General features: G+C 40.7%; 1 protein-coding gene across 2 annotated transcripts; it reads left to right on the top strand.

Moving 5' to 3' along the window:
- Positions 1–23: 23 nt before the first annotated feature.
- ZUP1 (zinc finger containing ubiquitin peptidase 1) lies at positions 24–15,689 on the top strand. 2 transcript variants are annotated; one of them, XM_055809685.1, is made up of 9 exons: positions 24–395; positions 8,354–8,470; positions 9,392–9,501; positions 10,270–10,438; positions 11,628–11,816; positions 12,130–12,298; positions 12,937–13,088; positions 13,424–13,644; positions 14,860–15,689. In XM_055809685.1, exons 1-9 carry the CDS (start codon positions 92–94, stop codon positions 14,905–14,907), a joined length of 1,479 nt encoding a protein of 492 aa, XP_055665660.1. In that variant the 5' UTR covers positions 24–91; the 3' UTR covers positions 14,908–15,689. The 2 variants fall into 2 exon arrangements, with proteins under 2 accessions (XP_055665660.1, XP_055665661.1); XM_055809686.1 differs by lacking the exon at positions 24–395 and adding an exon at positions 439–2,058.
- The last annotated feature ends 772 nt before the right edge of the window (positions 15,690–16,461 follow it).

Here is a 16,461-nt window from a genome sequence, read left to right as displayed (position 1 = left end):
GTGACGTCACGGGTAACGGCCGGCACGGAGCGCTCATCGGGCGGAAGTGTGGTTGTGTTGCTTCCTGGGGGAGGCGGCCGGCGGTGGCGCGATGCTGGTGTGCGACGTCTGCGGGCAGGCGCTGTCAACGGAGGCGGCGGTGCGGCGGCACCAGGGCCGCCCGCATTTGGGCTGCCAGCCCCGCTGCCCGCTCTGCGGCGCCGCCGCCCCGGGCTGTGACGAGCTCCAGCGGCACATCGAGGTGGCCCACCCGGAGCCGGGGCCGCCGAGCGCCCACCGCCCCGAGCTCGCCGAGGGGCTGCCCGAGTGCCCCTTCTGTGGGGAGGCGGCGGGGCGGGAGCTGGAGGCGCATGTCAGGGCGCGGCACGGACACCTGCTGGGCGCCCCGGGCACAGGTGAGCGGCGGCGGCGCGGGGCGGCGCGCCTGGGCCCGGCGGAGGTTGGGGCTGGCCGTGGTGGTCGCCCGGCGGTGAAGGGAAAACCAGCCTGCAGCGCTTTGCCGCTGTGCCAGGGACTGACTGCCCGAGGGTGGCTGTACCGTGCCGGGGGTACAGCCGGAGCGCCTCTTCTGCGGTGTTCATACCGGAGGATGCCGCTGGAGAGCACCCGCTGTCTCGTACGAGGCTCTGTTGTTGCTCGATTCCCAGTTGGTCCAGGCGCATTTCATTGGTGCCGTGGTAATTTCAGTTTCAGAAGTCCGGTCTCTCTTGACTTCCCCTTTTCCAGTGAGGCACTCCTTACTTGAGTATAGTGAATCCAAGAGTTTGTTTTCTTTACCTTGATCGTTGTGGGTGTGATTAATAATACTAAATATGGTCCTTTCCAGCATTCTTTCAGAGGTTCGTCTTTCCAGGTTCTGATGTAAATTAAATCTCCTGGTTGGAAGGTATGTACTGGCTGTCCAGAGGTACAGGTACTCTTTCATTCAGGTACCTAAGAAATGAAGATAGAATATGCCCCCAATGATAACATGTATTCAGTAAGTATCTGATTTCTGCTTATATGCATCTAATCACCTTTCCCTGTTAATCTACTTACAGGGTATGGTTTGCCACATAAAATTTCAAAAGGACTAATTGCTTCTTGAACCCTCGGGGTAGTTCAGATTCATAGTAAAGCTACGGGCAAGACACCTACCCATTTTATTTGAGTTCCCTGGCATCATTTTGAGATTTGTCTTTTCAGGGTCTGATTCATTCTTTCTACTTTCCGACTAGATTGCAGTCTCTAGGGTATATGTAAGTCCCAATCAAACTCCTAAGAACCTGACAATTTTCTGTACTACTGTAGCAATAAGATGAGGCCCATTATTGGGTGGTATCCCCTCAGGTATTTTAAACCTAGGAGTAATATCTTTCAGTAACACTAATTACTACTCTTGCCTTGTTGGTTTGACATGGGAAAGCTACCCATTCAGAAAACCTATCTACGAGTAATCAGTACGCATACCTGCTGGTACATCTTGGTAACTCAATGAAATCTATTTGCCAGTGTTCCCCTGGAGTATGTCCCCTCTTAATTTGTCCTGGAGGGGTCTTTTCTGTATTTTTGGATTATTTCTGCAACAAATTAGTAATTGTTTCACAATAATATTAGCAAGCTGTTACATTCTCATCCCTACAGCATAATATCTTATGCTTGCCACTGTTGCCTCTGATCCCATATGGGTTTCCTCAGGAGCTTTCTTTACAAATTCCTTCATTAATGGAGCAGTAACTATCATCTGTCCAATGTCCATTGTCCAACATCTATATTCAGTTTTGGTACAATTCAGAAGTTTTGCCAATTGATCATCCCTTTCAGAGTAATGTGGAGGCTCTTTTAATACTAACTTCTCAATAGGAATCAAAGCTCCCATTACAGAATTCAATAGAGATATCTGTTTTGCAGTTTCATCTGCTCTTCAGCTAATTGCATCTGGTTTTACCTTCCGGTGAGCCTTGCAGTGAATCACAGATACTTTTGGGTTTTGAACTGGATGTTAGAGTCCTAAAATTTCTTTCACACGTTTGGAGTTCCTTGTGATGAGAAAAGCCCTCATTCTTTTCAAATGGCCCTGTGAGTATGTACTACTGTATTTTGAATCCATATCAATATTTACTTTTTTATCTTCAGACAGTTCTAGGGCTTGAATCAATGCAATAATTTAAGCTTTCTGAGCTGGTGCATTGAGAGGCAGTGTTTTAATTTCTAATTCATCTTTCAAAGTTACGGCAGAATATCCCACTTTTTGCTGCCCATTGTCCATAAACCTGCTTCCATCAGTGAATAACTCCTAGTTTGGATTTTCAGATCTGGTTGGCTGAAGTACACCTGTTCTATGACATGTGGACAGTCATGTTCCAATCCATTGTTTTGATTAGTAGGATGTAGGGTGCAGGATTCAGGACAGAGGTCACCTTCAAAGTGACATCATGTTGTTCAATCAAGGATGCCTGATACTGAATCAGTCTGTTTGAAGACAACCAGTGATGGCCCTTCTGCTCCAGTCCCAAAACAGCATGAGGAATAAAAATGATAATAGGTTGTCCCAAACTCAATTTTCAAGTTTCTGTACTAATTAAGACTGTTGCTGCCACTGCTCTAAGATGTGCTGGCCATCCCTTGCTCAATTCATCCAACTGTTTAGAGAAGTATGCCACCGGCCTTTTTCCAGTCTCCAAAAGTTTGAGTTAGAACTCCTAAGGCGACATGTTGTTTTTCTTACACATATGAAGTGAAAGGCTTACTCAAGTCTGGCAGGTGCAGAGCGGGGGCCCTCATAAGTTTCAATTTTATAGTGTCAAAGCTTTTACAACGTTCAGGAGTCCATCGAAGAATTTCTTCAGGCCCTTTCATTGATGGCAGCATGAAACAGTTTAGCAGTTAAACCGAATTTGGTATCCACAGGCGACACCACCTGGCCATTCCTAAAAATCCTCTTAATTCTTTGATTTTGCAGGGGCTACACAGCATATGGCCTCTTTTCGTTCTGTTCCCAGTCTTCTCTCACTCTGTGAAATCTCAAAACCCAGATATTCTACAGTTATCTAAGCAATTTGTGCTTTTTTTCTGTTATCCCAGCAGAATATCATCTACATATTGAAGCCAGGTAATTGAGGAGTTCTAACCTTGCCAATCTTCCAGCTCTTTTTCCAATACATTAGCAGACAAAGTAGGGCTATACTTGAATCCCTGGGGTAACACAGTCTAGCAGAGTTGACCTTTTAGTCCTGTTGTTGGGTATTTGCATTCAAACGCAACAAGTTTTTGACCTGCTCTTCTAGGGATATGCAGAAGAAGGCATCTTTAAAATCTAATACTGTAAAATAAAACAGTTATTAGGTAAAGATGAGAACCAGGTATAAAGGTTCAGAACCACAGGATGTACATCAACTGTGACTCCATTAATTTCCCTCAAATCTTGCACCAGTCAGTATTCTTGGGTCTAGGGTTTCTTAACTGGTAAGATCGGACTATTGAATCTGAATATAATACTTTATATTGAATAAAATCATTTATTAGTGGTTCTAACCCATTCAAGCTTCTAACTTAATTGGATATTGCTTTTTTTCTTACCGGTTATGTTTCAGGTTTTAATTCAACCTTTACTGGTACTGTGTTCTTCGCTCTTCCAGGTCTGTTGGTTGCCTGTACAGTAGGTGTTACAGCATCCAAAATTTTCTCGGGGATATTTGCATCTCTCTGATGATTCTCTGTTAATAAGTGGATTTGAGTCTTCCAAGCTGTTTCCTTTGGCGGGTGTAGCTGCATTGTCTTATCAGAGAAAGTTACATATGCTCTTCATTTACTAAACAGATTGCATCCTTAGAAGTAAGGGGCATTCCAGCATGTAGAGGAATTTGTGAATTACAGTTTTACTTCCAATATTTCATTCCATCAGTTTTAAAAATTGTTTCAAAGCTTGCTTTCCCATGACCCCCCCAATCAGCATAAAGCTATTACTTAAAGGACTCTTACAACTAGTTACAACTAAGTATGTCACTCCTGTATCGACTAAGCGGTTAATAATTTTATTTCCCATTTGAACTGGAACCAGTGGATCAGCTGGGGAAATATTAAGTCTCCCGGTCCCCTTCAGTCTAAACCTACTTCTGCCATAACTCCTACAGCTTTTGCTTCCCTGTTCTGCCCACTCCTAAGCAGTGGGCTTTCTCTCTTCCAGTGTTGTCCTTTTCTGCAATATGCACATTCCTTGGTTTGGAGGGGTAATTCATGTCCTCATCCCTGACTTCATCTTCTCAATCCTCCTTGCCTTCGGGCACTTACTCCTTTTCTCCATTCTTGGCCATTAGGATTATCTAGAGCAGTTATTGATTTAGCTTGACTCTTTTTATCCCTCTTTTATTTCAGCCTTGTTGTCTGTTGCCTGTAAGGTGTATGGTATCAGTTCTGAAGGCACAGTCCCATCTGCCCCTTCTACTTTTTGAAGCTTCTTTCTAGTATGTGGTGCAGACTGTCTAGTGAAGAGCTTATTAAATAACATTCTATTTCCCTCACTTTCAGTGTCCAAGACTTACAAGCTGCTTCATACAGTCTCTCATAAAAGGCTAAGGGAGATCCCTTTTTTCCTTGTTCCACCTCACACAGTTTTTAGGTTTCTCTACTGCATTCTGAATCTCATAACAAAGGTTGATTTTATACATTTTCTACTGATCTAACCCTCCGCTTCTATTTGGATCCCACTTTGGATCCTCCTTGGGGAGAAATCCATTGGGGCTTAGGAGTTCCCGTGACTTTTAAGCCCAGATCCCCAGTTTTTCTAATTACTCCTTCTTGGGCCTTTTCCAACACTGACTGTCTTTCCTCATACATAAACAAATATTCCAACAGAGCCTGAATGTCTCCCCAGTTAGGATTGTGTGTTAATATCACTGTTTTAACCATGCTCGATGTTCCGTTGGGGTTGCTACGGTATGATCCAATCTCATTTCCAATTTAATTAGTCCGAGGTAGTGAATGGAACATGTATATTTACTACCTGTCCTTCAGGCACCACTGCTGCTCTCAAAGGTGCCTGTAGTTCCGTTTTTTTCTTTTCCTCTAGTTCTGCTTGAAACTGGACTGGCATCAGAGACAGCCTTTTCATGAAATTCACTTTCTAGCCACCTTTGTTTTCCTAGTCCAAGGCGGGTCCCAACATTAGATGTTGTCTTCAACTTTATCCCACTCACCCTCACGTTTAACACAAGACTTAAGCTTTCAATTTGTTTTCTTAGTTTCCTTAGACAGTGAAAATATTCCATTTATTAAGTTAGATTTTCTCTTACAATCCCAATAATCTCTTACAGCAAAGAACAAATCAACATATAAGGAGTTTCATCCCTATTCTCTTGCCTCCTACAAAATAACATCAACTGTAATGTATTTTAAAGATCCATTTTCCCCCATCATCTAACTCATATTATGGCCACCATTTATTCCAATATTGTTTCAATTTATTCTTTGTCATAGGGTCCCCTCCGAACTTACTCGAGTTCTTTTAGGATGCATACTTGGGGAGAGCAAAGGGGCATTCCTGCAGGAGAGGAACCCATTTCAGTACCGAAAAGAATGTACCCAATGGTTCATGCACTAATTACAGGTGCATACACCTCACTCCCAAGTTTTCACGGACATTCAAAATCCAAATGTGAAAAGGGGTGCGTGATACCAAAACCCAAGGCATGCTGTCACCAAAGGGTAGAAACAAATACGCTCCTTTGTGTCGTTTTGATGCACCTTATGCAGAGGCCAAACCAAACCCCACAGTCCTGCTGCTCTTCACCGTACCCCGTCACCCCCTTCCACCGGGACATGCGTCTGCAAAGCGCTGCTGCTCGCCCGGCTCCGGGGCCGGTCGTGCCCAGGCCTGGAATTGGCTCGGCCGAGCCCTGTCGCCAGGAGCGGCCCGTGGGTCCGGGCGGGCCCTGCCGCCGCCCCCCGCCGCCCCGTGAGCGGTGCCTCCCGCGGGGGCCCGGCCCGGCCCGCACGCGGAGCCGCGGCGCTCGCAGGCTGCGGGTGGGCGCCAGGAGGCAGAACCGCCGCGCCGGCCCGGCCCCAGCACACACCGTCAGGGCTTTACAGGCCTTGAACAGCAGCTTACAATTAGGTTTTGTCACACTTAATTCTTTTGGGTTTCCACGAGTCTCGTCTCCATGTAAAAGTACAGCGTTCTGGGTGTTCCACAGCGCATGGTGGGGGGTGGTGTTAGTAGGGGGCTTCCTTCTCTTGAGGGTGGGTCTTTAGTACACCGGTTGGGATAGTTCACGCATAGTTAAAGTAATTTTCTGCTTTAGTTTCATTAATCCTTTTGTTGTCCTCGAGCTTATCCTGTTACTTCTTCGCTTATTTATGGTGTCTATTGCTTCTCCCAAGGCCCTGTTTTGCTAACTGTAAGGATTAGCTAACATCCTCTGTTTTTCAAATTCTTTCTTGTTTTTCGCTATAGGTATTTACATATGTTGTCTAAATTTCAAGTTGAATAACAGACTGGCCGTCTATTAGTCACATAGCTGTGAGCCAGTGGACTACACTCCGAGGCCACTCAGTGTGTGCTGGGGCAGCGACTGAAGACGGCAGAGGAGTCACTTAGAAAGGGACAGTGAGCGAAGACGGTGGAGGTGTAGCTTGAAAAAATCTGCTCCAGAGCAGAACTGAAAACACTAATGCAGATGAACCTGCAATGTCTTGTGTACCCAAAATACACCATTCCTATCAATGAAAGCAGATAGTAACGTCTTGGTGTGATAGGGAGGTGATTTCTACCTATTTGACATATGTTTGGTTGCAAAAGTTTGAGTTTGTCTCTTGAAGTCTCATCCTTGACGGGATCCTGTAGAGCAGTTGCAGTGTATGTTAGGGAAAGGTAGTTTTCAATTTGAAGTAGAGACTTAGGAAACATCCAGCACCAAAGTATTCTGAAGTACTAAACATTGGTTTGGAGACCACAAGGATATTTTGGAGGCTAAAGCTGGAGTAAGGAAAATCATTATTTATTTGAATATTAAGATGTTTTAATATTTAAATTAATATTAAGAATAATGGCCAGAATTTTACTCTAACTGTCCGAAGTTGCTGGTAGCTATTTCAGAAACTGTTTCAGAAAGTAACAGCATCTCTGCTAGTGGGTACTTCTCTTAGACAACTGGCATTCTTGATACTGACAAGAAATACAAACGGTGATTAGGGTGCATAATCTGGCAGTATGATCAACCACACAGCTTAGTCTGTGATTAAAAATGGTTTTCTCAAAAAAAAAAAAAAAAAGCCCCACCAAATCTTAGCTTTGAATAATAGATTACTTCTACGGATGCAAATAATGCACACCTTGAATAAATAAATAACTTGCCTGCATGCTGATTTCTATTTAAAAAATAGTTGTATTAAGGGTGTTTTGAGGTTTTTTTAAGTGCATAATGTGTTTCAGGAAACTATATGCATGCAGTGTTATTCAAAATATTGCTAGTGAATTTAGTATTATACCATCAAGTTTCCCCCCAGCCAGTCATGAACTTTCAGCTTGGGCAAATGCTTTCCAGAAACAGCTAACATGGCATATGAATTCCTGTGTTTTGTGACCTAGGAAGGTGCAAGTAAAATCTAGGGACTTAAAAGGATGGAGCCTGGCTCTTCTCTGTGGTGCCCAGTGGCAGGACAACAGGCAGTATGAACAAGTTAAAATATGAGAAATGCCTTTTAAATACAAGAAATTCTATTTTGCTGTGAGTGGTCAAACACTAAAGTAACTTCTCTGGGGAGCTTGTAGGGTGTCTCTCCTTGGAGTTAGTAAAAAAAACGAGTGGAAAAGGCCCTGTACAACTTAATCTGAGGATCTAAATGATGAAGTCTTTTTGAACATTAACTATTCTCTATGGTGCTTTTCAATAATAATACTAAAACTGCAGAAAGAATATTTGAGGAGATGCAGAAAGACCAACAAAGTAAGAACAGCAGCACGTTTTACTTTAATATTTGTGTTATAACACAGCAGTTTGTGGGCAGAATGAATAAGTTTTGTAAGGAAATGTTCTTCTGTTAGCAGGGCAGATCTTTTCATTAGCTGTTTGATGATTTAGACTAAGTATTTCTTAAAACAAATACTATCCTAGCAAGTTGTGATCTATAAGTTAAATGGGGCAAAACGTGATAAACAGACAAAAGGAAAATGCGTCTTAATTTTCAGGTATTTAGACAGAAATTCTTAAATTATTAAGGGAGCAACAGCTGTTTAGAATTTGCTGCCTTTCACTTGAGGAATTTTGATGGCAACACAAAATTCATTACTGTATCTTAGACTGTATATCAATTACGGGGATGATTCTCACTAAAAAAATGGAATTCCATTAATCAAGAAATCGCATTTATTTTTCAGACACAGGAAATTGTGAACAGCTATATGAATGTCCAATGTGCAGTCTTACCTGTACAAACATACAGATACTTGAAGAACATGTGGATTTACACTTAGAGGAACATAGCTTTTCAGAAGGTACGTGAAAGGATACAGGCTTGATAATACTTGAAAGCATTTACTAGTATTTGCATGTTGTAGTATAGAATCTCAGACAAAATTTAAATATTTCCTTATTTAAAAAGATAACTGGACATGTATATAATTAACACAGTTAATAGCAAATCCTATCACTTGCCCAAGTGCTCTAAATTACATACACTAAAATAAATATTTGTCTATGTGTGCTGATTAAGTAAATGCACTGTATGTCAGCCAAAACTAAAATTTAGAGTGAAAAATATTTAAAAGACAGTCATGTTATATTTTTTTTTCTAGCTCTATAGAATACATGGAATTTATTGTGGCACATTCCAGTATGATGAGCTGGAAATATATAGCTTATGAAAACTACAGGTTTTTTTTCTCAGTGCTTATGCCAATTCATTTAGTCATAGCAAAAAAAGGAATAAAAATTGATTTTGCTTATTAGCATGGCAAATAAAATCCTAGAGATTCCTGATCCAGTTCTCTGATCCTAAATTTGTTTTTGTCACTTCGTTATGAGACTGCTGCCAGCGATCCTAGAAGCTAGTAAGTGTGTGTTATTCAAGAAGTGGGGACTTCTTGCTAACAATAAGTGAAAAAGCTGTTTTCGTAGTAGTAGAGGTACAGTACATGCATTATTTGCCAAGTAATTGCTCCTGTAACTGCATAAACTTTGTCCACGTCAAGAGTCTGAATCTTAGTAGACTGAATGCAGTCAGTCCTCTTTCGTGTTTGTTGCTAATAACTCAAAAAAAAGTGGGATGCATCTCCTAAAATTAATGTCCAGTTGTGTTTACATGTGTCTGCTTCCTAAGCACACGTAGAATCTTAAAAAATTAAATAAATGATCCATCAAAGCATTGTTAACCTCCTGTTTAAGTCCTCTCTCTTTGAAATGTTATTCCTGAGTAGGTGGAAACATAGGAGATCTAGAACTGGCTCAACAGCTCCAAATTGAAGAAGATAAACGGCAGAAATCAGAAGAACAGAAGCAAGAGAGGGAAGAATTTAAAAAGCTGCAGGTACAGCGATATTCCTAAATGGTAAACTTTGGAACAAATGTGGCGTTAGAAGCTGAGCATCTTGGAACTGTAATGACCTGGAATGGCCATACCAGGTCAGGCCTGTGCAGTGAGACAGGCAGTGTTGAGGTAGTGGTGCAGGAGTGGGTTGCAGGCAAATGCAAGCTCTTGGCAGCCTTGATCCTGGCATGCGTGCTGGGCATGCCTGCCTTGAGCTATTTGGCTTTACTGCTTTAGTGGTGCTGGGTGCTCCCTGTGCATGCCGGACTGCTCTCACCAGGGGCCCTGGCACACTTGGGTGTCTTCTACTGTGCCTCAGCCAGCTCTGGTGCTCTGCCTTGCGTTGCAGCCTGGAGCACATTCCCTGCCAGAATGCCTAAGGCCCTGAGCACCCTGGCCATTCTCTTCCGGGATACCATCACCAACTTCCCTGCAAAATCCTGCTTCCCTCTCCCTGCCACCTGACAGCCCTGATAGCTCATTTTCCGCTCTCACTACCTCCTGGCCGCTGACTGCCTCTGTGCCAATGGCTGTCTGCCCAAGAGGGAGCAGAGGGATGTGCCTGCTTTTCCAGGTGTGGCTTTCCTAGTCCCACATTCCTGTTCAGGAGTGAGTCTTGGCCTTCAGCTCTAAAATAGCATACATCTGAAGTTTTTATGTCTTATTGTTCACTGTTTTTTAAAGTTACTGATTGTGCATGCAGTTCTCAATCACTGGCGGTGAATTCAAAAAATGTGATTTAAATCATACACATTCCATCCCTAACAGAGACAATATGGCTTGGATAATTCTGGAGGCTACAAGCAGCAATTCCTAAAGAATATGGAAAGGGAAGTTGATAGGGGAAAGATGCAGCCTTTTGAATATCACAAGAGGAAAGCTGACATGATGGAATGTTTGGCTTTTGGTATAGATGATGGGAAAACTAAGACCTCAGGTAAAAATGCTGAAATTATACAATGAAGACTTCTTTTAGACCTCAGTTGTAGGGACCAAACCTTTCTTTAACAAAGCATATAACTGGGTGCTTAATAACAGGTTGCATCCTAGTTCTAATCCTTATTTTCTAGATCATTCTATAGCCTTTTAGTCCTAAACTAATAGGCAAATTAAAGCATGGTGTATTTCTAATCTTTATTCTAACCTGTAGACTTTTTTCTTCTTTTTTTGTTTGTTTTTTTTTTTTTCCTATGGAACCAAGTTGTCTGGTTAAAGGCCCAGATACAATATGCTTCAAAAGATGCAAATGTTTTATTACAAGTTGGTTGTCCTTAAGCGTTTGCTTCTTTACTACTTAGTACTCATTTGTTCCTAACCTAGCGTAGCTGTTAAAATTTACAATAGCTTTTTATCTGGTGTTTCAATTAGTTGAAGTATTGTGTAAGTTTGTCCCAGGTGAGCATGGTGTTCATCTGATTACAAAGTCTAAAAGACTACTAGGAGGAGTAGATATTTACTTGATACATCTTATTTGAAATATTTTATAATTGGTACAAAATTACAGTGGATTTCTGTGTCCCTTTGAAAAGGCTTTCTTGTCTTTACTTGTCAGGACCACAGTTCAAAGGTGTTTTACCTAATTGCTAGTGGTTCTAGCTCACAAAATAGCTGTTTGGATCTTGACAGGTAAAATAAAATTACTTCTATAAAATGTATTGAGTGGGGACAATACATTTAAAGTTTTCATTCTTGGTAGATATTTAGACTTCAGAGAGGAATTCAGAAAATAATCTGTGATGGCTATGGAATGATTGTCTTCACAATAGCGTGGTAATTAATAGCCTTTGAGAATTTAACTTTACAAATTGGACAGAGCATTCTCAAGCATGTTCTTTCATGTAAAAAAGGGGGATGTGGAATATCCTGCAAGTGGATTATTTTTTTTTTTTTTAATGCTTCAGTATTCATAAATTCATTGAAGTAAAGACCATAAAAAAGAAATAGGTGCAGTGTCCACTGATTTTGTGATTTGCGTTCCAGATGTAACGTAGGATCACATAGAAGTTTTAAAATAAATTGTTTGTAAAATAATCTGTATCTGTTCTAAGCTGGGTAAAGAATCTTTTTTTTCTGGCAAATTTTGTAGTTAATTTTACAGATAAACTTTATATTTTGTCTTCTTTTAGGAGTCATTGAAGCGTTGTGCAAGTACTATCAGAACGAAAACAAAGATGTGAGACATGTATGGCTTTCAGCAGGAGTAGACCACTTCCAGTCATCTTTTGGTGACAGAGGCTGGGGTTGTGGTTACAGGAATTTCCAAATGCTCCTTTCCTCACTGCTGCAAAATAGCTTGTATAATGACTGCTTGAGAGGTATTAAACAAAACACTGCCTATTTGTTTCACACACCTTGGATGACAACCTACTGATTGATGTTTTGCCTTTTAATTTACGCAGTGAGGCTCACTAGGTCAATGATGCCTATTAAATGTATGTTATATCGCTGGAGCTTAACTGCGGAAGGAATCAGAGGTGAATACTGGCAAGGCATGATGTGGTTGAAGTTTTAGCTTTAGTTTTTTTGGTGCATCTTTGTAATGTCAACCTTATAAAAGAAGCTGAATAGTTTTAATTAATAGACTATGTCAGTAACTGTAACCACAACTCAAAAGCTCTTCTGTTCCAGATACTACACTAATTCCTAGTATACCAAAGATTCAGTCCATGATTGAAGACGCCTGGAGGGAAGGCTTTGATCCTCAAGGGGCATCTCACTTCAACAACAGATTACATGGTTCCAAAGCATGGATAGGAGCATGTGAAATTTATTCGCTGTTAACCAATCTCCGGATAAAGTAAATATTGCTTTATTTTTAAGTGCTGTACCTCTAAAAGTCAGAATTACCAGCTGTGCAATGATAAAGCCACCTTAGTGGCTTTAAATTTAACCAACCTATAAACAGATCTGATTCAGCACAATATAAAGCTGTGTAACTACTTATGCAGGTACATAAACTGAGTAACTACTTAGATCATTGACACTTGATGAAAAATTATGCCACATACGCATACAATCAAACACTGAGTAAAACTTAATGTCTCTGGAAGTTTCTTCTCAAGAAGAACCTGAATTTCAGCTATTCATGTGCATAATTCTGAAAGCTGTTAATTGGACTCTCTACTGTACATATATCACATACAAAAAAAATCTAACATTAAAATTTTTGCAAGTTTCACAAGTTCTTGTTAGACTGATCAGAGTGTTTCATTGTTAAGGAGTAAATTTTCCAGTTTGAACAGTATATATTGCATTGCCTTATGATTATGTGTCCCTTCCTCCTGTATTAAAAAAAAAAAAGTGATAACAACCACTTGATGTCTGGAATTGCTGTTTACAAAACAGTCTTGGTGCAGGAGGAAGGGGCTGAGAGGTGAAAAATTGTAACATCCTGCTTAAAATTTTATTTTTGCTTCCATTCTAAATGTTCTGTAGGTGTCAAATCATTGACTTTCACAAACCAACTGGCCCTATGGGTACACACCCTCGTTTATTTGAGTGGATTTTGCGTTACTATTCTACAGATAATGAAGGTGGTACAAAGGTAGTGTGTACTTCCAAACCACCCATCTACTTGCAACATCAAGGTCAGTATCACAATATACTGGTTTCCTACTGTTCTCTTTATGTGCTGCAATTCAGAGCAGCCTTTTACATTGCTTCTTCATTTAATTGAAGATGTGGCTTTTATTTGCTGTTACTGTTTTATGTAATAAAAGCAGTATTAAAGTTTGTGGTTTTATTGCATAGAAGACCTGGATGTTATTGGGATCTCAGCTTTTTGACATCTGCTCTTTTTCTTGTAACTACCTTATTAAATTTCAAGTAATGTCTTCCTTCATCTGAAATTTAGTATGCTACAAGGAAATAAATAGGATTTATGTGCTTTTTAAAATACTGAAACTCTGTATTTTGCAATTAGGTCATAGTCGTACTGTTGTTGGAATAGAAGAGAAGAAGAATAAGAACTTATGTTTGCTGCTGTTTGACCCGGGCTGTCCTTCCCAAGAAATGCAGAAACTGCTAAAACAGAACAGTGATGGTACTAGTCTCAGACAGCTTCGAAGATTTGTGGGTAGCTTAAAAGAAAAGCAATACCAGATAGTGGCTGTAGATGGTGTACTGTCATTGGAAGAGAAAGCTGTAAGTATTCCAGAGAATAGTTTCTGTCTAAGAAAGCTTAAGAGAATCTGCGTCTCTTAATACGCAAATGGATATGCATATATGCTTGCATGGTGAATTTTTTTCATCTCTTCACTTCCCTCATCTATCTTCTCTGCTACTTTCTGCATTTTGTCTGTGAATTGAGTAGTCGCAGGATATCAAAACCAAAAACAGTTTTGCATGTAAATGAGCGCCATATTGATGTAACTGACAACTTCTGAGTCTTTTATGAAGCTTGCACTGTTCGCAGATGTAAATTGGGTTGTGTTTTTTTTTCTTTTAATTTTCTTACAGTGTTTTCCCCTAAATAACTTATTGTGGGCATATAAGGTACTTACAAAACATTCATAGTCCAAAATTATGTTCAGGGCTTTTTACTGCCATTTTGTAAAACTGCGTGGCATCTATTAGCCTTTGATAGTTGAAGAGCAAGGCACACAGATACTGAGGCCTAACCATCTAATGTCTCCTCATCTTGGATGCTAGAACCTAGTGCATTCTGCTTTCTGAAAGTACTTAGAACTTTGTATATTCAAAACACAGTTCCAAATGTCTTACATTGGCGTTTTTCTAAATCCTGTCCACACACTTCACTTTGGGCATAGTTACTCTTTAAGACCGTAGAAGTTTTCAGCTGAATGTCAGATGTAATTTTTGTTTCTTAAGCTTTCTCTTTCCTACACTAACAAATTGATTCTGAGGACCCACATTCTGATTCTGTGGTGACTTATCAGCACTGTTCAGCATGTTCAAGTTCAGGACACACTTCTATTTAAACTATGAAATAAATAGTGGCTGAGTCACCTGCTCAACTGTATTTAACATCAGTGTGTTGAAATGAGGTGTTGCCTTAAGTGTTTTCTGGCCCTGAACATGTCAGAAATATCAGTGAAACACAGCCATCCTCTCTTCCTCCTAGCAAAAGCTTTAAAATTCAGGACCCAGTAAAAAGAGCATTGTATGGGATTTGGGGTGGGGGGTTTTGGTTTTTTTTCCTCTTTTCAAAGATGTGATTTACATTTTAAAATATCTGGGGTTTTGAATTTTGTCTTGAAAGCTCCCATTTAATTAAGACTAAATACAAACCCCCTTATACTTGTTAAGCTTATTAAACTAATAATTTGAAAAATGCTTTTTGAAGTGATATTTTCATTCCTTAAACTATTCTTTTCCCCTTCTCCCCACTTTTTATAGGCTCGCTGCCGTGCTTCTAAGGTCTTAACATCAGAGAAGATTCCTTAAAGGATGCCTTTATACCTCTTTCTGGCATTTACTGGATGTAAAATACTAAACTTTTGGACTGAGATCCTAACTCCACAATTTCTAGACTTAAACTATGTCTCCATAAATGCTTGGGGGCTCTGGAGAAGCACAGCACTGGTGTAAATCTGTAGTTTTTATCTTCAGTCAGAACTCTGCCTTCCTGATGAATCTGTAACTCTGAAGTATTACAGTCCTTGTCTTACTAGAAGATTTGGCATTTTCTTAGTTGCTGAAATTGCCAAGCGACACCCACCATCCCACAGCCAACTATGCACCACAGTTAACTGTCAGTAAGCAGCGCGTAAAGATACTGTGTGACTACTTTATTGGAGTGCCTGGACATGGTTTACCTCTGTATGTATATTTATGTTGCCTCTGTGGCCAATGCTCTGTTTCTTACAAAATTTGGTCAACCCATATCTATTATGCCTCAGCAAATTCTCTGCAACTGTTCGCAAAATACAGAGACGGTTCGATGGTTTCACGATACAGTCTGTTCCACTGGGGATTAGTTTACTTACTGATCTTTTCAGTTAGCTGGCTTCTGTGGATGTATTGCTTGTAAACATGAACATGTGTGCCTGTGTGGTGGATCAACGTTAGCATTGGCTGTGAGGTCTAAGTGGTGTCCAAAGTGGGGGTGGGTGGGGGGTGCTTTAGGGGCTGCACAAGACAATCCATTGGGGTATAGGAAGAAAATGGTTCTTTTGTACTATGAATACATAAAATAATAAAAAATATTTCTAAAGTCTTTTATTTCATCTTAATCCTTTTATTTATTTCTGGGTTTGTATATGTTTTGTAGTGTATATCCCCTAGGTCCCAGAGGCATCTCAAAAGGACGTTTGCACTGACTGTTGACTGGGGGCTGTATTGTGCAGGGTTAATGCCATTGAAGAGACTGTAGCTATCCGCTGAGATGAGTTTCTTGGGTGTTTGAGGTGCCCTGCTGTGTCAAAGACGTGCTGCTCTGGCTGAATGTAAGAGTAGGGCAGCTGGAGGCTGGAAGGGGTGGTCAGGTGTGTCTGCAGACAGCACTAGATGTTTCTGCTTAAGCAACTGAATCATGCCATAGCATCCATTTACTGTACCTAGGGATTGGATACTTCCCTTTCATTTAGGCTTTCTTACACGTTGGCATCTAGGTGTAGGTGTAGGAATGTTACTGTTGTTCTCATATTTAATATGCTCTGGAAAAAAGAACTAGTAATTTTTGGTAGTAGTGAAACGTGAACATACAAAGTTACTGCAACCCATAAATAGATAATTTTCTCAAAAAAGCATGAGAGTAAGAAGTTTTAATTATGAAAATTAATTCATTTCAGTAGGTATGTAGAAGTGGCCTATAACCTGTGAAAGGGTTAAATACTTAGGACACTGGAGGGGCTGAGACTAGGGACAGAGTTCTGGGAACTGAGGGCCCACCAGCTCCTACACTAGCCCTGGCTTGTGTGGCATATGTTTTTATGTGCCATGTGAAGGTTTGCAGCCATGCAGTTACTTAACCTCTCAGACACACTTCAATCTCTTCTG

This window comes from Falco peregrinus, chromosome 7 (genome assembly GCF_023634155.1).
Source record: "Falco peregrinus isolate bFalPer1 chromosome 7, bFalPer1.pri, whole genome shotgun sequence".
NCBI lineage: Eukaryota > Metazoa > Chordata > Aves > Falconiformes > Falconidae > Falco > Falco peregrinus.
This window is presented reverse-complemented; position numbering and strand designations above follow the sequence as displayed.

Bases quoted from the DNA above. Each gene is read 5' to 3' on its own strand.
- ZUP1 (XM_055809685.1), top strand. From the start codon at position 92: ATGCTGGTGTGCGACGTCTGCGGGCAGGCGCTGTCAACGGAGGCGGCG. The intron at 13,089-13,423 runs GTCAGTATCACA...TTTTGCAATTAG, and splicing joins CATCTACTTGCAACATCAAG to GTCATAGTCGTACTGTTGTT. The intron at 13,645-14,859 runs GTAAGTATTCCA...CACTTTTTATAG, and splicing joins TGTCATTGGAAGAGAAAGCT to GCTCGCTGCCGTGCTTCTAA.